This window comes from Mobula birostris, chromosome 6, assembly GCF_030028105.1.
Source record: "Mobula birostris isolate sMobBir1 chromosome 6, sMobBir1.hap1, whole genome shotgun sequence".
NCBI classification, from domain to species: domain Eukaryota; kingdom Metazoa; phylum Chordata; class Chondrichthyes; order Myliobatiformes; family Myliobatidae; genus Mobula; species Mobula birostris.
Genome location: NC_092375.1, coordinates 142,722,387 through 142,745,822, shown reverse-complemented (window position 1 = coordinate 142,745,822; position 23,436 = coordinate 142,722,387). Strand labels below are relative to the sequence as shown.

Below are 23,436 nucleotides of genomic sequence, written 5' to 3'. Positions count from 1 at the left end.
AGGTTGACTATTGCCCCTTTTCTAGTTGGGCCATCTTAGTAATGCTTGAGAAAATTTTACTAGACACTTGTAAAAAGTTCTGCCCATGTAATCCCTAGCACCTTAGCTGTCCCACTCCAGTAAAGCGAAATTAAAATTGGCTACCATTACAACCCTATTGTTCCTACAGTTCTCCATGATTTCCCCACTCATTTACTCTTCTAATTCCTGCTTACTATTGGGAAGGCCTGCAATACGATACCATCAACATAACCATTTCTGTATTACTCCCGACTTCTATACACATAGCCTCATCAGACATTCCCATAGGAATATCTTCTAAGTACTGTTATAATCAAAGATGTAATTCTCTCGTTTCTCTTACCTTTATCATGTCTGTGCATCTGCATTTCAGATCTTTGAGCTACCAATCCTGCACATCTCTCAAACATTTTTCTCTAACAGTTATAATTTCACAGTCTCATGCATACTGTATATTCATGCCTTGAGTTTGTCTGCCTTCCCTGTCTGGCTTCTTGTATTAAAATAAATGCTGGTTTGGGTCCCATCCCAAACCAATTTAAAACGTTTAGAGCTCTAGCAAATCTTCTTACCGAGATATTGTACCCATGCCCTACCGATCCACTCCAATTCAGGTGAAACCTGTCCTGCTTGTGCAGGTCATGTCAGCCACAGATGAGATCACTTTTGTCCAAGAACTTGGACCCTTCCCTTCTGTACCAGATCTTTTGTTGAGCATTTCTCTGCCCTATCTGCCTAGGAAAATCCTATAGAATACAAGTCCTTAGATAAAAAAGTTAAAAGCTTATGACAAAAAGCCATAGAAGAATGGTTAAACCAGGAATGTGAGCAAATAGAAAGAATCCCTATTGCTGATCCAAAAAGGTTACATCAACAAATCAAGAATATCACTGGTAAAAAGCTCCTCAGTTCTTCAGGTGGATGTTTGAAAGCAAAGGACAGTACCATTATCATGGAAAAAGATGAGACTATGAACAGATGGACTGAGTATATTCAGGAATTGTTTGAAGACGATCGAGGCAAAAAACTGGAAATTAAGAAAAACATTGAAGGTCCGAGTACTTTAAAGTCTGAAGTTCGTAATGCAATAAATAAGATGAAGAAAGGAAAGGCAGCAGGTCCTGATGAATTAGTAATAGAACAAATTATTGCCCTTGAAGATTATGGAATTTAAAAACTTACTGATTTAATCAATGACATTTATGAGACTGGAATAATGCCAGAAGAGATTAAAAAAATCACTATTTATCACTCTTCCTAAGAAACCTGAAGCAATAGAATGTGAATTACATAGGACCATAAGTTTAATGAGTCATATCACCAAGATACTTCTAAGAATTTTGATGACAAGAGCTAAAAGTAAGATACAAGCTGAAATAGGTAAAGAACAATGTGGTTTTGTGAAAGACAAAGGTAACAGAAATGCAATCTTGATGTTAAGGATACTCTCAGAACGAGCTATTCAAGTGCAAAAAGATTAGTTTGTTTTAGCGACTACGCAAAAGCATTTGATAAAATGAAGTACAATTAAGTTATTTGAAATATTACAGGAAACTCTAGATCTAGATTCGAAAGACCTCTGCCTAATCAGAAATCTGTACTGGGAACAAACTGCCGCAGTAAGAATAGGGAGAAGTGAGTCCGTTTACGAAAATCAAGAGAGGCGTTAAACAAGGGTGTGTTTTCTCTCCTGATTTATTTAATGTGTACAGTGAAAAAATATTACAAAAAATAAGAGACATCTTGGGAATCAAAGTTGGCAGTGAAAACATCAATAATTTCAAACAACAGGAATTCTGCAGATGCTGGAAATTCAAGCAACACACATCAAAGTTGCTGGTGAACGCAGCAGGCCAGGCAGCATCTCTAGGAAGAGGTGCAGTCGACGTTTCAGGCTGAGACCCTTCGTCAGGACTAACTGAAGGAAGAGTGAGTAAGAGATTTGAAAGTTGGAGGGGGAGGGGGAGATCCAAAATAATTTCAGATGTGCAGATGACACTGTGTTAATTGCAAGTACGGAGGAAGAACTACAAAACTTAATTGATATAATTGTTGAAGCAAGTGCAAAAATAGGTCAATCTATCAATTGCAAAAAGACAATGTTTGGTGAGATCCAATAAAGAAGGAGAATCCTATCTGCAGGCTGAGAATAAATGGGGAAGACATAAAACAGTACACAACTTTTGCTACTTAGGAAGCTGGGTGACATCAGATGGCAGGTACGACATGGACATCAAAAGAAGAATAGGGATGGCAAAAGACACCTTTACGAGAATGAAGAGTGTACTGACCAATACTAAACTAGGCATGACAACCTGCCTCAGGGTACTGAAATGTTACATTTATCCAATTATGTGTAAGGGGTTTCTTCTTTGTTATGTTAAAATTAAAATGTCTTCTTTGTTATGTTATTCTTTAATGTTGCTGTGTATGTGAATTAAAGTGGCTTCTATGTTATGTTAAATGCTGAGAAAGTCTCCAGCTAGCACTTTGCTTGGGTTATAACAGATAGCAGATGTACTATGAGCCAATGGGTGTCCATGGTATTCTTTCTTGGGGTGATATGCTGTCTCATATGGCTGGGAACCAGAGGCTTTTGGCGGGGAGTTGGAGGAGAGACCGTGAGGACGATGGACGTGCGGGGAAAGCTCAGGTTGATCACTCTGGGTGGTGTCTCATATGACTGGGAACCAGGGGCTTTTGGCGGGGGGTTGGAGGAGAGACCGTGAGGATGATGGACGTGCGGGGAAAGCTCAGGTTGATCACTCTGGGTGGTGTCTCATATGACTGGGAACCAGGGGCTTTTGGTGGGGAGTTGGAGGAGAGACCGTGAGGACGGCGGACGTGCGGGGAAAGCTCAGGTTGATCACTCCCGGTGGTCCTGAGCTGCGAGTCAAAGGGGTCAGAGTGGTCCCAAAGAGGGTCCTGAGCTCCAACGTGTGCACGAAGAAATTGAACTTTGATAAGTCTGGTGCCTTTTCCATTCCTTTTTTGTATTGAACTTCTATTAATCTCATAGACCTAGTAATATCTATAAAGTGTAATTGGTAAAACGTACATTGTGTGCTGGCTGATAATTGATGGTTGAAGCTGAATCAGGTGGCAGTTGTACAGCAACCGACATAACCGGGAGACAAGGTGGGCAGCAGACAGGGTTTCCCCTAGATAAATACGAGCCAATATAACTGAGCACTACATATGTTATATGGCGCAGAATGTTGGACAATATCTAGTAACATGAGGAAACGAATTGTAGCAGCAGAGATGTGGTTTTTGAGGAGGATGCAAAGAATATCATGAACGAAATGAATATCTAATGAGGATGTCATGAACAGAGCAAATACAAAAAGAGAAATAATGTATGAGATCATGAAAAGGCAATGTAACTTCATTGGACATGTGATTAGGAAAGAGGAGTTAGGATGCACGGTAATTATGGGAAAGATTGAAGGGAAGAAAGCAAGAGGAAGACAAAGACAAATGATGATGGAGACAGCAGCCAGAGAACTGGAAATGAATACCAATGAATTGATCCACTTGACCCAAAACAGGAGTTTGTGGGCCATGGCAGTGAAAGGTCAAACTTGACATGGCACCTGATGATGATGATCCGCCTAAGTCCTTACTAGTGTGTGGTATCATAATTAAACCCCTGAGATCCTGCTTTTTAACCTAGCCAATTCCCTATATTCACACTGTAGATCCTCATACCTTTTTCTACCTGTGTCATTGGTACCAATAATCAGAGTGCCTCTGATTATTTGCCTCTCCATTGAAAATATTCTGCAATTGCTGAAATTTGCAGACTTTCTCATCTGTGTTGCTAACTATAAAGTCTCCTACCACAGCAGCCTGCCTTGACTCCATTGTTCCCTACTGTACATCGGAGCCCGTTGAACTATCACTGACTTGGCTGCTGCTGTTCTCCTCTGAAAGGCTATCACCTCCAACCGTATCCAAAACAAGATACAAGGAAATGATGGTCACCCTACTACCTGTTCCCTATACTTGTGGTATGATCACCTCTCTAAAGCTGAGGTGTAGGTTACCTACTGTTGGAAAATTCAGTGTTCATATCAGATGGCGCAGCAGCAATCTTGAGGTTTTGGTTGCATGTTATTTTCACTCCCTTTCCCAATCCTACACTGATCTCTCTGGCCTTGGGCTTCTGCACTGCCAAACTCTAACTAGAAGACCAACACCTCATATTTGGATTCCATTTGTATAGCTTTCAACCCAAAAATATGATTTTTTAATTTGCAGTTAACTAATTCTTCATCTGTGCTATACATTACATCTAATAATATGAACCCTGATCTTATAAACTAGTATGTAACATCATATGGAATAACAAGTCTAAGTATGTAACACATTTTGCCTTCCCTTTATCAGGACTGCTGACTCTGTCTTTAAAGAACTCCAATAAAATTGTCAAACATTATTTTAATGTTAAATAAACATTCACTCTGTCGTACAGAACTATAATTTTCTGTGTGCCCTATTACTACTTCCTTAATAACGGACTCCAGTATTTTCCCATAGAGAGCCTAAATAACCAGCTTTCTTCAATACTCATACTGTATTACATATGTGGTTGTTCAAATTCTTGAGATCCCTCCAGAATCTTAGAGCTCATGAACAGTTGTAAAGACTATCCTTTTTTAGAGACATCAGTTCATGGGGATTTGTCAGCTTGGTAGTTTTTTTCCTGCAGTGATAATTGTTTTAAATTCCTTTCCCCCTTTTTGCTCCCTAACTGTTTGTTATTCTTTGTTTTTGAGCCTTTGTGAAGCAAATGTAAAATATTTATTTAGCGTCTCCAACATTTCCTTAATCCTCAGTATCATTAACCCCGGCTCAGTTTCTGAGTGAGGAACGTTTACTTTTACGGATCTCTTCATTTATATTAAGTGTTTGAAGTTTTACTATCTAAATTTTATGTTCTTCAATATATTTACTCTTGCATTTCTTTTTTTTACAAATCTTAGTCTTCCTTCACATTGAGACAAGAGATTCTATAAATGCTGGACATCTGTCCTTTTCTGAAATTACCCCAGTCTTCAGCTCCTCCTTAAAAAAAATTAAAGGCCTTTTCATTCAATTTATTCCCACTTTAATATATTTAGTTAACCATGAATGGATTTCCTTTCTCATAGAATCTTTTGCCCAGCAATCAGACCCATTTGCGTCTGTATTTTATGAACAAATTGCTTTTAAAAGCTATTTTGTGTACATTATAGCAACTACTTCATGGTGTGATTAGTAACCATCAGGAAGTTGGCCAAGTGCAAGTGCCTGTAACAGTGCTTTATCTGTCTGGAATCCGTCATGCAGCAGATGACGTCACTATGTCAATTGTAGCCGGTTCCATGATAACTGAGCTATATCATAGCATAAGCATACAATTTACATAGTTATGCCATGATTTAGCTCAGTTGTCATGAAACTGAATATAAAGAAAAGAAACAAGAAGTAAATTTAACACAAAGAAATTAGGAGTAAACTCAGCAGCTTATCAGCAAAAACATGATTTAGAGAACTTCAATAGAGCTGCGTATGGACAGGAAAGGTTTAGGGATATGGGCTAAAAGAGGCAAATAAGATCAGTTTGAAGAAACACCTGAATTGACATAGACAAGCTGAGCAGAAGGACCTGTTGCGTACTCTATAATGTTCAACTCACTGCAGAAACAAGCCCTTTTCAGACCAAATTGTCCATGTTGACCATGATGCCAATCTACATTAATGCCCTGGCATACGTCCTTCTTTTTCTTCCTGTCCAAGTACCTGTCGAACTACCTTTGAAATATTGTCATTGTTTCTATCAATATCACTTTCCCTGACAGCTTTTTCCTAATACAAGAATCAGCCCATCCCTTGCTGGACTCTGCATACTGCTTTAAGAAAAGGATTCAATTTACGAATTCCGCCTAATTAAGCCCCTTGTGCTAAGGTAATCACAGTCAATAATAGAAAAGTTAAAATTCTCGACTACTACCACTCTTAGTACTTTTACACCCACTGCAATTTACTTAAATCGTGGTCCTGCTAATTCCCACTTACTACTCATTGGAAAGCCAATAGTATCAAAATGATTGCTTCATTCTTATTTCCAGTTTCTATACTGTGGGCCAGACCCTCCTGGATATCCTCCCTGAGTACTGCTATACTGATTTTTCTGATCAGCAGTGCAACACCTCATCCCCTTTAGTATTTCCTTCTGTCATGCCTGAAGCTTCTGCACTGAAGAATATTTAGATGCCAGTCCTGCCCTTCTGTGATTGCAATAGCATTATGCTTTCTTGTGGGGATCCACACTCTTCACTCAACCAGATTACTTAAGGCTCCTTGCATTAAAGTAAATCTAATTAAGCCGACCAGCCATCTCATTCGTCCTCATCTATCTCTGTATGCTCTTCCCACTGGACGTGCCTGTAAGATTTTCAATATACAAAGTAGCCTCCTCACTCGCTGTGCTGGCATTCTCTTAACCTGAGAGCACCTGTTTGTACAGGCATATTGGTTCCCTTTCATGAAGTCAAAGAATTAGGCAGCATGGAAACAGGCCATTGGCCAACTCATCCATGCTGACCACTTTGTCTACCTGACCTAGTCTCGTTACACTGCATTTGACCCACTTCAGTCTAAACCTTTCCTCTCCACGTACCTGTCCAAATGTCTTTTAAATGTTGTAATTGTTCCTGCTTCTACAGCTTCCTCTGGCAACTTGTTCCCCATACCCACAACCCTCTGTCTGAAAAGGCAGCCCTTCACGCTCGCTTTAAATATTTTAACTTAAACCTATGCCCTCTAGTTTCAGACTTCTTACTTAGGGGGAGGGGGTGTGGGATCTGTGACTAAGTAACCTATTCTATATCCCACACGATTTTACAAACCTCTATAAAGTGCCGTTCAGGGAAAACAGTCCCAGCCCATCCAATGTGAATTTGCAATCTCACTTCAGTTTTGTTCAGCTGCAATGCGACATCCCATTTTTTTATTCAGTGCCTTGACTGATAAAGGAAAACGTACCCCATGCCACCTTCACTAAACTGTCTAATTGTGTTGCCACTTCCAGGGAATTATGTACTTGTACCACTAACTCTGAAACACTCCACCTACGAATAATGCCACTTATGGTACCTTTTCAGCTATATTGTTGATATACAGTATGTGTCAAACGATAGCACTAATCCCTGTACCACATCTTTTGTTACATGCCTTCAATCTGAGACTACCCCTGCACTAGCAAACTCAGACTTCTTCTGTTGAGCAAATTATACATCTAATTGGCTAGCTCATCCAGAATCCATGTGACATAACCTTCTGACCTGCCTGCTAAGCGTACTTGTCAAAGGCCTCACTAAAGTCTGTATATACAATCTCTGCTGCTATGCCCTTCCTTCATCAATGCTTTTGGTTATCTCTTCAAAAATTTAATCAAAAATGAGACTTTTATTTCCCATGCACAAAGTAATACTGGTTGCCCCCTAATCAGTCCATACAATTCTAAATGCAGATAGGTCCCATGTGTTTCTCAGAATCTCCTCCAATAATTTTTCCACCATTTATGTAGGTGATATTTAGTCCCCCAGCTTGTCCTTGCTTTCCTTCTTCAACAAAAGCATTAAGTTAGCTATTCACCTGTAGCTAACAAAGATGCGAAACTCTCTGCCAGGATCCCAGCAAGTTATTCTGTGTTTTCCTACAATATCTACGTTACACTTGGTTAGGATGAGGAAATATATATTTTTTATCTGCTGCAAGACCACCCAGACCTTGTCTCTTGTGCTTTTTCAGCAGAAAATCCTAAAAAAGGTAGTGGATTTGTCCCTGTACATCATGGGTAAAGCCCTCCCAACTACTGCACATCTACATGAAACATTGCTGGAGAAAAGCAGATCCATCATCAAAGGTCCTCACCACCCAGTCCATGCTCTTTTCTCACTGCTGCCATCAGGTAAAAGGTACTAGTGCCTCAGGACTCACACCACCAGCTTCAAGAACAGTTACTTCCCCTCAACCATCAGGCTCTTGAACAAAAGGGGTTAACTACACTCATTCTATTTTTGGTGTTCCCACAACCAATGGTCTCACTTCAAGGACTCTTTATCTTGTTATTTCACGCTCTTTCATTTCATGTTATTTCATACTCGTTATTTACTGCTATTTACTGTATTTATATTTGCATTTGCAGTTTGTTGTTCATTGATCCTGTTTGCGGTTACTGTTCTGTAGATTTGCTAAGTATGCCCACAGGAAAAAGACTCCCATGGTTGTATGTCATGACAAGTCTGTACTCTGATAATAAATAGTACATTCTACCTGATGGCAGCAATGAGAGAAGAGCATGGACTGGGTGGTGAGGATCTTTGAGCTACTGATATTTCTCTGGACATCACTATTTCTTCCTTAAACTCATTAGCTTCCATAAACTTCTCCACAGTAAGTACAAATAAGAAGTGTTCACTTAAGACCTCACTCATTTCCTGTGGCTCCACACAGAGACAGCTAGACTAAAAACAACTAAACGGATCTATTTTCTTCCTAGTTACCCTTTTGCTCTTAGTATTCTTATGGAATATTTTAGATCTTTTGTTTTTGCCCTTTTGCTCTTAATATACTTGTGAAATCTTTTGAGATTCTCCTTTACCTTATCTGAAAAGAATATCTCACATCCCCTTTTTGTTCTTCTGATTTCGTTTTTAGTCATAGTCATAGTCATAGTCATAGTCACAGTCATACTTTATTGATCCAGGGAGAAATTGGTTTTCGTTACAGTTGCACCATAAATAATTAAATAGTAATAGATCTATAAATAGTTAAATAGTAATATGTAAATTATGCCAGGAAATAAGTCCAGGACCAGCCTATTGGCTCAGGGTGTCTAACCTTCCAAGGGAGGAGTTGTAAAGTTTGATGGCCACAGGCAGGAATGACTTCCTATGACGGTGTTGCATCTCGGTGGAATAAGTCTCTGGCTGAATGTACTCCTGTGCCCAACCAGTACATTATGTAGTGGATGGGAGACGTTGTCCAAGATGGCATGCAACTTGGACAGCATCCTCTTTTCAGACACCACAGTGAGAGAGTCCAGTTCCATCCCCACAACATCACTGGCCTTACGAATGAGTTTGTTGATTCTGTTGGTGTCTGCTACCCTCAGCCTGCTGCCCCAGCACACAACAGCAAATATGATCACACTGGCCACCACAGATTTGTAGAACGTCCTCAGCATCGTCCGGCAGATGTTAAAGGACCTCAGTCTCCTCAGGAAATAGAGACGGCTCTGACCCTTCTTGTAGACATCCTCAGTGTTCTTTGACCAGTCCAGTTTATTGTCAATTGGTATCCCCAGGTATTTGTAATCCTCCACCATGTCCACCCTGACCCCCTGGATGGAAACAGGGGTCACCGGTGCCTTAGCTCTCCTCAGGTCTACCACCAGCTCCTTAGTCTTTTTCACATTAAGCTGCAGATAATTCTGCTCACACCATGTGACAAAGTTTCCTACCATAGCCCTGTACTCAGCCTCATCTCCCTTGCTGATGCATCCAACTATGGCAGAGTCATCAGAAAACTTCTGAAGATGACAAGACTCTGTGCTGTAGTTGAAATCCGAGGTGTAAATGGTGAAGAGAAAAGGAGACAAGACAGTCCCCTGTGGAGCCCCAGTGCTGCTGATCACTCTGTCGGACACACAGTGTTGCAAGCACACGTACTGTGGTCTGCCAGTCAGGTAATCAAGAACTCATGACACCAAGAAAGCATCCACCCGCATCACTGTCAGCTTCTCCCCCAGCAGAGCAGGGCAGATGGTGTTGAATGCACTGGAGAAGTCAAAAAACATGACCCTCACAGTGCTCGCTGGCTTGTGTACCCCTTTAAGTGTACTCCTACAATGCTTGGAATATGTGGGTGGAAGCAGACGCAATTGTGGTATTAAAGAGGCTGTTGCACATGTGAATAAGCGGGGAATGGAGGGATACGGATCAGGTACAGGTAGAAGAAATTTAGTTTAATTGGGCATCATGTTTGGTGCAGACATTGAGGACCGATAGGCCTATTCCTGTGCTGTACTGTCTATATTCTATCGCTTACATCCCTTAAAAGATTCACTAGATCACATCTACCTATAACTGACATATACCTCTTTTTTTTTCCTGACCAGAGCATCAATATCATCCGCCCACCACAGTTCCCTAATCCTGCCAGCCTTGCCCTTTGATCTAATAAGAATATATTTGGCCCAAATTCTCCCTATCTTTTAAAAGTCTCAACTTACCAAACATTTATTTACCTGACAGTAACATTTCCCCAATCAACCTTGGCACATTCCTGTTGTATGTCATCAAAATCAGCCTTGCCCCAATGCAGGATTTTAACTTACTAACAAAGTTTGACCTAATCTAAAATTTAAAAATATTCTGTGTGTAAAATGTCTATCAAAGTTTCAAGTACCTTTAAAATAACTGCCTAATTAGCCAAGGTGATATTTACTGTTTTGAAATTATTCCATTTGATCATGTCTGTTTTCACTGATCTTGGTGAATTGAGTTTTTCAAAACTGAAAGTTACTGAGTGACCTCAATAAATTAAATTTTGATCTATGAGAATGAGATGCCCTTCAGAAACTGCTGACGTAAATAAAGAGCAATCTTGTTGGATGAATTATTTAGTCATTAAAGATTTCATACTTTTGTGACTTTATATGACTGATGAAGAAAATAAATGGGAAATGAGAAAGGAAATTGTAGGGGGCAAGTAGAGTGTTCGTTCTTAAAGTGTGTTTGTATGTAATGTCCTTGAAACTTCCAGTGTAGCATGATAAGTAGTATTGGCTGAGAACCAGATGTACAGAATGACAGAAGTTTGGCAGTGTAAATCTTCCTAACAAAAGCCATCTATTTGTTGTGAGAGAACTGTTGAAGCTGCAGGCTACATTTTGATATCTTGTGGTTTTCAATTCTATTTTATTGAAAGATCCCAGATTGGTTTGTTCATAGGAACCAGCCTTTGAATATGAAATTAATAAATACTTTGTTTGCTGCCAGGTATGGCTGTAGGGTGAAAGAGGCTGCAAGTTTAGTACTGACCCATGTAGATATTAGGAGGTGGCAGTCTAAGAGGGAGGAGCGGGGAGAGAAGGGAAGGGAGCTGTGGGTAGTTATACGTAGGGGTAGTTCCAGTCACATGTAATTGGAAAGGCCGAGAGGATCTCTCTAAAGGAATACCCAGCTGAGTACTCCATCCTATCATAGGGTCGTTCCAAAAAACTCAGGAAGGCATCAGTGATCCAACGTGAGGCTCATTAATCATATTGTTAATTCTTGAACCAGATATATCAAACCAATTTATTTATTTAAATGAGTCTTCCTTGATTTAGCAGCAGCTAGACATTCCCTGTTGCCAATTCCGTTCTGTTGGCATATAGATTTACAAATCAGGATCAGGTTTATTATCACCGGCATGTGTCATGAAATTTGTTAACCTAGCAGCAGTTCAATGCAAAACATGATACAGAAGAAGAAAAAATAAATAAGTAAATCAATTACAGTATATGTATATTGAACAGATTAAAAATTGTGCAAAAAATATAATGTATACTAAAAATGTGAGGTAGTGTTCATGGGTTTAATGTCCATTTGAGAATCAGATGGCAGAGGGGAAGAAGCTGTTCCTGAATCGCTGGGTGTGTGCCTTCAGGCTTCTGACCTCCTACCTGATGTAGGAGGAAATGAGGAAAGGGCATGCCCTAAGTGCTGGGGGTCCTTAATAATGGAAGCTACCTTTCTGAGACACCACTCCCTGAAGATATCCTGGATATTTTGTAGACTAGTACCCAAGTTGGTGCCAACTAAATTTACAACCCTCTGCAGCTTCTTTCGGTCCTGTGCAGTGGTGCAGTAGCAACCCCTCCCCACCCCCACCCCACACCCATACCGGACAGTGATGCAGCCTGTCAAAATGCTTTCCGTGGTACATCTATAGAAGCTTTTGAGTGTTTTGTTGACATACCAAATCTCTTCAAACTCCTAATGAAGTATAGTCGCTGTCTTGCCTTCTTTATAGCCGCATCATTATGTTGGGGGAAGGTTAGGTCCTCAGAGATCTTGACACCCAGGAACTTGAAACTACTAATTCTCTCCATTTCTGATCCCTCAGTGAGGATTGGTATGTGTTCCTTCGTCTTACACTTCCTAATGTCCACAATCAGCTCTTTTGTCTTACTGACGTTCAGTGTAAGGTTGTTGCTGCAACATCACTACACTAGTTGGTATATCTCACTCCTGTACCCTCTCGTCTCCATCTGTGATTCTACCAACAATGGTTGTATCATAAGCAAATTTATAGACGGTATTTGAGCTGTACCTAACCACACGGTCATGGGTATAGAGAGAGTAGAGCAGTAGTAGTATTGATAGTGGTATAATTTGTTCTCTTTTTCATTTAAGCACATAATTTGTTACTCAGTTAAATGGTAAATTTGTCTTTTTATACCATTTTAACTATTTCCATGAAAATTTGTCTTATTTGGGCTGTTGCTTAATCGAGCCTAAATGTACAGGTTCCAATGTGTCCCAATTAACTGGAATCCTATATATATAGTAAATGGCCTTTAGACCTTTAAGAGCTTTGATGTACAGAGGGATCTAGGAGTGCAGATCTATATCTCCCTGAAAGTGGCAGTACAAGTGGATAGGGTGGTTAAAAAAATGAACAGCATGCTTGCCTTCATTCATTGGGGAATGGAGTATAAACGTCAGGAGATCATTATGTAGCTGTATAAAGTTTTAGTTACACCACATTTGCAGTATGTGTACAGGTCATCAAACCTCTGAAGGATATGGGGACTCTGGAAAGGGTGTAGAAGAGCTTCATAAAGGATGTGGCCAGAATTATAGAGTATTAACTGTAAGGAGAGGTTGAACAAACTTGGATTGTTTCCTCTGGAACCTTGAAGGCTGACGGATTATCTGATAGAAATATATATAATGTCCAAAGGCATAGATAAGGTAGTGAGCTTTTCCAAGGCTAGAAATGTCCAATAATAGAGGGTTAGTTGTAAAGGGGACAAGGAAATTTTAAAGGAGATTTGTGAGGTAATTTTGTTTTACATGGAGAGTGATAGGTGCCTGGAACACACTGTCAAGGGATGTAGAAGCAGATATGATATCAACATTTAAGAAGTGTATAGAGAGAGACATGAACAGGCCAGAAATGAAAGGAGGCAGATGGAATTAGTTAGATTAATATCATGATCAATACAGACATGGTGGGCCAAAGAGCCTTTTCCTCTGCTTTATTGTTCAATTATCTATGTTTTTGTTATTCTGGTAATTACCCCTGAATAACTTCACAATGTGGAATTTGATCTGATTACTCATCAACTGCGAGCCAATTTTTGTAATTCTACACTGTTACATTTTAGACATTGATTTCCCTTTCAATGAACACTATAACCTTTGCTTTAACTCATTTTGCATATACAATTGAAACTGAAATAATTTGACAAGAGTAATTTCAAATCTGAGAGTTCATTCTGTTTCTATGTTTCATGCAGAAAAAATCCAAGAAAGAGAAGAAGAAGAAAGGAAAAGATCTGACTGCTAACAGGTATCAATTCAATTGGAAGCACATTACATATCCTGTCTCTCAAAAAATATTCCTCAAGCAATAAGAAGACTTTGTCTCAATCAGACGATTATATTAGATATTAAAAGTTAAAGAATCTATTTTCAATTAATTAAACCAATTTTAGTTTTGTCTTCTAACAGTATTTTTCAAAAAATGTATGCATTTGGGAGGTTGGTCAAGAAGGTTCGGTCACTTGGCATTCAAGATGAGGTAGTAAATTGGATTAGACATTGGCTTTGTGGGAGAAGCCAGAGAGTGGTAGTAGATGTGCCCTCTCCGACCAGAGGCCTGAAACTAGTGGAGTGCTGCATGAATCGGTGCTGGGTCTGTTGTTGTTCGTCATCTATATCAATGATCTGGATGATAACGTGGATAACTGAATCAGCAAATTTATGGATGACACCAGAATTGAGGGTGTAGTGGTTAGTGAGGAAGGCTATCATGGCTTGTAGCCAGATCTAGACCAGCCGGAAAAATGGGCTGAAAAATGGAAGATGGAATTTAATGCAGACAAGTGAGAGGTGTTGCACTTCAGTTGGACCAACCAGGGTAGGTCCTACACAGTGAACCGTAGGACACTGAGGAATGTGGTAGAACAAAGGAATCTGGGAATACAGGTCATAATTCGTTGAGACTGGTGTCACAGGTAGATAGGGTTGTAAAGAATGCTTTTGGCATGTTGGCCGTCATCGATCAAAGTACTGAGTACAGGAGATGCGAAATTATGTTGAAGTTCTATAACATTGGTAAGGCCTAATTTGGAGTATTGTGTGCAGTTTTGGTCACCTATCTACAGGAAAGATGTAAATAAGGTTGAAAGAGTACAGAGAAAATTTACAAGGATGTTGCCAGGTCTGGAGGATCTGAGTTATAAGGAAAGATAGAATAGGTTAGGGCTTTATTCCTTGGAACATAGAAGACTGAGAGAAGATTTGATAGTGGTATACAAAATTGAGGGGTATGGATAGGGTAAATGCAAACAGGCTTTTTCCACTGAGGTTGGATGGGACTACAAGCAGAGGTCATGGGTTAAGGGAGAAAGGTAAAATGTTTAAGGAGGAACATGAGAGGAGACTTCTTCACTTAGAGGATCGTAAGAGTGTGGCACAAACTGCCTGCACAAGTGGTGTTTGCAAGCTCAATTTCAATGTTTAAGAGACGTTTGGAGAGTTATACAGATGGGTAGGGGTATGGAGGGCAATGGTCCCAGTGCAGGTCGAAAGGAGTATGCACTTTAAATGGTTTGGCACAGACTAGATGGGCTGAAGGGTCTCCTTCTGTGCTGTACTTTTCAATGACTCTATAATCTACAGTAACAGCCTGCCGCATTAAATAGTTGTTGCTAGTTCTTTATATGCTACACATTGATTATATCAGTGGATATAGTTTCTCATTACTTCGTCAACATCCTTTCTAAACACACACTCCTCTGTTTAATGTGCCCTTAGCTTTTTTTGCACCGGACAGAATACTTGCAAATTATCTGTGGTCCTTATAACTGAGGTTCTTCATCAGTGATACAGTGTTAGTAAATCTCTTCTGTACTCTTTATAGCTTTGCCATCCTTCTTAAAGTATAATGCCTATAGTGTAGCTCAACATAATGCAGCAACAAAGACAGAACTAACAACACGTATTGCAGATAAGCTTCGTCTCTGCCTCGGTTATACCCTCTTTACTAGTTTCACAGTTGCACTTACTCTTGTGGCTTCACAGTTGCCACCGTTTTGGTGTCAATGTTGGAGCAAGCATCCACTGTGGTAAGTACGCCTTTAGCAGTAAATGTTGAAGCCCCATCCCCCAAGACCATCCTGATATCCTTTTAATAGCTCATGCCATTAAAGGCCTTTCCCACTGTTTATAGATATCTCTGATGGTCAAAGACATTGACTTTGAAGAGAGAATATAGGGAATTTGGTGGAAAGCTGAAAATCTGGACCACAAAGATAATAATCCCTGGATTGCTGCCAATGCCACAAGCCATTGAGGACAAGAGTAGGATGATTTGGTAAATGAATGCATGGCTGAGCATTTGGTGCAAGGAGCAGGGTTTTAGATTTCTGGATCATTGGGATCACTTCTGGGGAAGGTATGGCCTGTACAAAAAAGGTGGATTACACTGAATTGAAGAAAGACCAGTATCCTTGCAGGCAGGTTTGCTAAAGCTTTTGGGGAGAGTTTAAAATAATTTGGCAGTTGGGATGGGAACCAGAGTGACAGGGCTGAGGATGGGGCAGTTAAAATACAAATTCATGCAATGTGTAGTGAGACTGTGAGAAAGGACAGGCAAAGTTACAGTCAGTGGGATTAATTGAAGTGTAACATAGGGGAAATTAAAAAGGGTGATGAATACAGGACTGAAGGTGATGTACTATATTTGAATGCACGCAGTATAAGGAATAAGGTAGATGACCTTCAAGCACAGTTAGAGATTGGGAGGTATGACGTTGTAGGCATCACTAAGTTGTGGCTGAAAGATAGTTGGGAGCTTAACATCCAAGGATACACCTTGTATTGAAAGGACAGGCATGTAGACAGAGGGGGAGGGGTGGCTCTGTTGGTGAAAAATGAAATCATATCCTTATAAAGAGGTGACATAGGATTGGAAGATGTAGAATGCTTGTGAATAGAGTTGAGAAACTTCAAGCGTGAAAAAAATCCTGATGGGAGTTATATATAGACTTCTGAACCACTCATTAAGGCTTGTACATTTTGGCCCAATTAAGCTGCTGCCCCAATTAGCCGAAGTTTCATGGAAATAGTTAAAAGGGTATAAAAAAAAAGACAAACTGAGCAACAAATTATGTATTTAAATAAAATGCAGAATAAATTAGAACACTACCAATATTACTGCAATACTTTAAAACTGTGCATTAGTTCCTGATACTTAAGAAATCATCTGCATTGCATTCTTTTGACTGTAAATGAACAAAATCAGTGCAAACACCTAGTGTGGATAATGGACTGCCTTCATACGGTGCTGTCAATGATTGAATCCTCCAAATCTTTATTTTCATTGTAACATTCAAGATGATTGCCAATACCTTCAACTCCTTCATGATTTTTAACTTGTTCAAGTAGTGAAATCGTTTCATTTACACTTCCGCCCATTTCTGGTATCACCAAGCCTGAATACTTGAAACCACAGCGAGTAAAATGATTCTGAATTATCTCGCTGCTTATTTCTTGCCAACTGTCAAGGACAAAAATCACTGATTTTTTTTAACACTATTTAAAAACTGTCTGAAGCACAGTGTTGTGTCTAATAGTCATGCAAGTGCACGTGTCTGATGCTAGTTGTAAACTGTTCAGCAACAATCTCCTGCCCCAATAAAATGGCATACTGCTGTACCATTGAGAGCATACTCACCAACTGCATCTCAGTGTGGTATGGCAATTGTCCCGTATCGGACCGCAAAACACTCCAGCGTGTGGTGAAAACTGCCCAGCGGATTATCGGCACCCAATTGCCCACCATTGAGAACATCTACGATAAACGCTGCCTGGGCAGGGTGAAAAGCATTATCAAGGATGCATCTCACCCTAACCACGGACTTTTTACTCTCCTCCCATCCAATAGGTGCTACAGGAGCCTCCGCTCCTGCACCAGCAGGCACAGGAAGAGCTTCTTCCCTGAGGCTGTGACCCTGCTGAACCTCACATCACAGCGCTAAGCAACATTGCACCCATATTGTACTGTCTCAGTACTTTTATATTTGTGTGCTGTAGCACTTACTTTTTATTCGCAGTTATTTTGTAAATAACACTATGCATTGCTGGTTAGATTCTAACTGCATTTCATTGGCTTTGTATTTGTACTCAGCACAAAGACAATAAAGTTTAACCTAAAGTGTCAAATAAATGACGGGAATACCAGCTACTTTCTTGATTAGTGTTTGTTCCCAATTAACTGCTGGCCCAATTAACTGGAATCCACCGTATTTGAAACATACACCAATTTTGGAAATATTAATACCTATTAATATAAATGTTACCAAAAAAAATTCTTAGCTTCAATTATTTTATGCAGAGAATTTCTCTTTCAATATTTGTATTAATATTATATGAATTGCATGAATACAAATACAAAATTCATAAGGATACAAGTAATATGAATTACATTATATTTAAATCACAGTAATATGATCACAGTATCCCATATTCCAAATCAATCATGTAGAGAAAAAAATCGAATGATGAAATAAAATAAAATAATTTTATTTTATTAAAAAATGTCTACCCCCACTACCAAAATGAGCTGGTTGGTAAAGAATAAAGAGAAGAGAAAAAATACCTTACCATATAATATTATTATAATAATGGCTCAGATCTGTACTTAAGTAACAGTTCATGGATTATGAAAATAACTCAGAAAAGGTCTCCATAACATTAGAAAATCATGTTTAGAATCAGAAATCGAACAACGAATCTTCTCTAGATCTAGGCACAACATAACATCAGATAGCCATTGAGCATGAGTGGTTGGGGTGGCCTCCTTCCACTTGAGCAAGATCACCCTCCTGGCCATAAGAGACATAAAGGCCAATACCCGCAAATTAGATGGCTTCAATTTTGTAGCACTATCCTCAACAATACCAAACACGGCAGTCAAGGGATTGGGCTTAAAACTAACATTGAAAAGTACAGAAGTTTGAAATACTTCTTTCCAAAACTTTTCAAGGCTCGGACATGTCCAAAACATATGAATTAGTGTGGCCGCTCCATTAGTACATCCATCACAGTAAGGGGAAGTATCTGCGTAGAAACGAGAGAGCTTGTCTTTAGACATATGAACTCTCTGTACCACTTTGAATTGTAATAAAGAATGACGAGCGCATAATGAAGAATTAATCAGTTTTAAAATAATCTTCCGGCTCTCTTCAGATATGAAAATCTGTAAATCTCTTTCCCAGTCTCCTTTAATTTTATCTAAAGAAGCCTTTTTCAGTCCCAACAGCAGACTGTAAATATAAGATATTAAACCATTGTCAAAGGGTTTCAGATCAAAAATTGTATCTATTATATTCTTATCTGGACAGGAAATGTATGTAATTGAGATCTTAAAAAATCTCTAATCTCTAAAGTAATGAAAAAAGTGGGTATTGGAAACCATAGAAACTATAGAAACCATAGAAACTACAGCACAGAAACAGGCCTTTTGGCCCTTCTTGGCTGTGCTGAACCATTTTCTGCCTAGTCCCACTGACCTGCACACGGACCATATCCCTCCATACACCTCCCATCCATGTATCTGTCCAATTCATTCTTAAATATTAAAAAGGAACCCGCATTTACCACCTCATCTGGCAGCTCATTCCATACTCCCACCACTCTCTGTGTGAAGAAGCCCTCCCTAATGTTCCCTTTAAACTTTTCCCCCCTCACCCTTAACCCATGTCCTCTGGTTTTTTTCTCCCCTTGCCTCAGTGGAAAAAGCTTGCTTACATTTACTTTATCTATACCCATCATAATTTTATATACCTCTATCAAATCTCCCCTCATTCTTCTACGCTCCAGGGAATAAAGTCCTAACCTATTCAACCTTTCTCTGTAACTGAGTTTCTCAAGTCCCAGCAACATCCTTGTAAACCTTCTCTGCACTCTTTCAACCTTATTTATATCCTTCCTGTAATTTGGTGACCAAAACTGAACACAATACTCCAGATTCGGCCTCACCAATGCCTTATACAACCTCATCATAACATTCCAGCTCTTATACTTAATACTTTGATTAATAAAGGCCAATGTACCAAAAGCTCTCTTTACAACCCTATCTACTTGTAACACCACTTTCAGGGAATTTTGTATCTGTATCCCCAGATCCCTCTGTTCTGCTGCACTCCTCAGTGCCTTACCATTAACCCTGTATGTTCTACCTTGGTTTGTCCTTCCAACGTGCAATACCTCACACTTGTCTGTATTAAACTCCATCTGCCATTTTTCAGCCCATTTTTCCAGCTGGTCCAAGTCCCTCTTCAGGCTCTGAAAACCTTCCTCACTGTCTACTACACCTCCAATCTTTGTATCATCAGCAAATTTGCTGATCCAATTTACCACGTTATCATCCAGATCATTGATATAGATGACAAATAACAATGGACCCAGCACTGATCCCTGTGGCACACCAGGTTAAATTTTGGTTAAAAAGGTTAAATTTTGTTGAAAGTTGCACAAAAGAAGAGAGATTCCCTCCATCAAACAAATCCTGAAATTGTTTAATACCCAATCTATTCCATTCTTTAGAAGGTAAGTCGATTATAGATGGTTTAAAAAATCTATTAGAAAAGATGGGACTCGAGAGGGAGAATCTCAATAAACAGAAGTGTTTTCTAAACCGTAACCAAATCTTCAAATTATGTTTGACCACCACATTGTCAGTTAGTTTATTTAAAGATAAAGGAAGCGAGGATGCAGAGAATTTTATGAGGACATTGCCAGGACTCGAGTGGCTAGGTTGCAGGGAGTGGTCGGGCAGGGTAGGACTTTACTCCTTGGAACATAGGAGACTGAGGGGTGATCTTTTAGAAGTGTATGAAATCATAAGGAACATAGATAAGGTGAACTCACACACAGTCCTTAATCAAGGATAAAGGGATCAAAATCATCTTTAAAGTGAGAACTGAAAAAATAATGTGACTAGAGAGGCACCTTTTCCACAGAGATGGTAGTTTATAGAATGAGCTACCAGCTGCTACAATAATAGTTGGAAAAACATTTGGAGTAGTCATAGACAGTAAATGTTTAGAGAGATATGAATCAAATGCAAGAAAATAAGACTAATTTAGATGGAAATCCGAGCCGTATGGATGAGTTGGCCAGAAGACTTGCTTCTGTGCTATATGTCTCGATGTATCTTTCTGATGAATTCAGCAACTCTTTTCAAACGAATGGGGTGGGACGAGATCCACTGCCCAAGGTTAGTGAGAAGTGAAGGGCCAGATATGGAGAGTATCCGACTCCTTGGTTCAATACACTCAGGAACCATCCCTCAGGATATGAGCTATGAAGAAAGATTGAAAGAATTACAGTAAGTCTTTTTAGCCTAAGTAGATGTAGAACGAGAGGAGAAATGATAGAAGTGTTCAAAATCATTAAGGGTATGTTAGGGTGATGCCAACTGCTACTTCAAAATTAATCTATCATCAAGGCCACAGGGCCATAAGTGGAGACTGGTTAAAGGGACATTTCAGGCTAACATCAGGAAGCACTTCTTTACATAGCAACTTGTGGACACATGGAACAAACTACCTAGTTGAGTAGTTGAGATTAGCACCTTACAGAAATTCAAAACTAAACCTGGTTATTACTTCAACATACTATGTGAATAGGAATTTGACAAACTTTGTTGGGCCAAAAAGCCTGATCTTGTCAAAAAAACTTTATAATGTTCTAATCTTCAATTTGGTACTGAATCTAGAGACAAAGATCAACATCTGTATGTCCATACTATTGTGTGCAGGCAGAATGGTCCAGAATGCATTGCCAACTTCACTGCTGGCAGCCAGAAGCTCCCAATACTAGTTTGTTGCCACTATGATCTGGCTCAATGATTTGTAAAGGAGGATGTGAGATATCCAATGGAAAGAACAGTGCAATTATCCCTGTAGGTTTTCACAGATAAAACAGTGGAAGGTGTTTTATGTTTAAGAAAAACTGAGCAGCTCATTTATTTAACACCAAAAACTGAATACGCAGTAAGAGTATTTTACGTAATTATATCATCACATCAGAACAGCCTCTTGAAGTGAGCCCCAACCCAATGTCGGTGGTTGTGAATTCTGTACGTTTCCACCAATTACATTACCCTACACAGGCCCCCCACAGAATTCATGAAAACTGGCATTATGAGCCTGTCCAGAGCTCAGATAAGCCACCAGGCTCGTGTCCTATGTTCCATGGGTGGAGGAACAGCAGGTGCCTCTGGCTCATCCAGGGGTGTGTTAATATGCTCATAGTCATGTAATGACAGCAGCGGCATGGTAGCAGAATCCTCCAAATCTTGGTGGGCCGGTTTAAGGCGATTTACCAAAGACATTCAGGTTTGCCCAAACTGGCTGCAGTCCAAACACTTTCTAAGGCCATGCCACGCAAACTTAGGTGCAACCAATTTCTGTGAGGTTCTTTGGCGTGGATGCGAGAGGCCACGTATGAAGTCATAAACAGTTTGGCTCAGGTTTGCGGGGCGAGGGTGACTGGTTGAGTTTTTACACAGGAGAGAAACCCCAGCTTCCCTAAACTGAATGTCAGCCAACTACAGGCCCATGACTGCTGTTCGATAAGCCTGGACCTCTGGGTCAGTAACTTGGTCAGTACCAGCATAGTCAACCCCTACGTGAATAGCCTCAGCGACTGGCCGTGAGAACCATCGGACTTAGGAGCCATATGGAGAGGTGAAGCCCAGGGGTTATTCAACTGGTGTAAAAAGGATGGTGATTTCCCAGGAGAGACAGCATGTGGTCCATTAGGCCAGGCGGCCTAGCATCGCTAAGGCCAGGAAAGGAGAGCAACTGTTTGGCGCGATCAGACTCCAATAGTCCAAAAATCTGTAAAAAGTGAGCGGTCAGTGTTTATCATGTTCTGGTTGGAGTTCTAGTAGACTCATCACTCTTGCAGCCATGTAATTGCCAAGCAACACTATCACATAGAAATGTTTGGTGTTGTCTCTCAGCGCAAATTTGGCCTCAGCTTGTATGAACCATGAACACAAGCGTGGTAAAAGTACTTTGAGTAATTACATCGTCATGTCAGAACAGCCTCTTAAAGTGAACTCCAACCCAACGTCAGTGGTTGTGAATTCTGTACATTTCCACCAATTGCATTACCCTACATCCCTAGTCTCTTGGCGATATTTGCCCCTCAGTTAGCATCGCAAAACATCTTATTTGGCCATTAAGTGTAAGTCTCTTTTATTCTATGGTGCATTTGACATTACTCTTAGGCTTTTCTTCTACACTAATTACCATTTAACATGGTGGTGGCCATAATAGCTGGTAAAATTGTAAAACAGAACAAAAGAACTAATAAATGTCGATCTTCACTTTAATCTCAACAAGCTGAATCACCAAAGTATGTTTCAAAAGTGAATATTTAAATTATTCAATAATAGACTAAGACATAGTTGGCCAAATTTGTCTGTCACCAGTCCCTTTTTGGCTCTTTCCAGAACCAGAAGTAGACCTATTCCTCCTCTTTCAGCTTAAAGGAAGCAGTGCAATTTCATCAGTGTTGATCACAAATGAATATTTAAATAATAAATGAGGATCTTATCTGAAGATTTTTACTGATGGCTCAGTGGACCCAGAGAGCAGTAGGGCAGGATTTGGGATGTATGTGTCTCAACTTGGAGTTAAGATTGGTCACCGGGTTTCAGATGGTGTTTCTGTCTTTACAACAGAACTATTAGCAATCCTCTGGGCCTTATGGTGGATAGAAGACTCTCGACCATGCAGGGTTATCATCTGTTCGGATTCTGCTGCTGCCTTAGAGTCTATAAAAGGGAGTAAATCAAAAGCTCGTCCTGACATAGTTATTGAAATTCTCTTAGTTTTGTTTAGAGTAGGGAAGATGGGTTGTGAAGTCAGATTTACATGGATACCTGGGCTTGCTGGGGTGGAGGGAAATGAAATTGTGGATGGCATTGTAAAGTCTTCCTTACAGAGTAGGCAAGTAGAAGTTAGAGTTCCCTGAGGCAGAGCAGAATTGAGAAGTCGGATTAAAAAAGGTATAGCGAAGAAGTGGCAGGAGGATTGGAAAAATGAATTAAGGGGCAGGCCTTATT

The 23,436-nt window shown here is 39.9% G+C and overlaps 1 protein-coding gene across 5 annotated transcripts in view; it reads left to right on the top strand.

Annotated features, from left to right (window-relative positions):
• The window catches only part of iqca1 (IQ motif containing with AAA domain 1), a 192,034-nt gene that overhangs the window by 107,618 nt on the left and 60,980 nt on the right, over positions 1-23,436 (top strand). For all 5 annotated transcript variants that reach the window (XM_072259601.1, XM_072259600.1, XM_072259599.1 and 2 more), the window contains exon 12: positions 13,586-13,638. In XM_072259601.1, the coding sequence (XP_072115702.1) occupies positions 13,586-13,638 (53 nt within the window). The remainder of the gene's footprint in view (positions 1-13,585; positions 13,639-23,436) is intronic.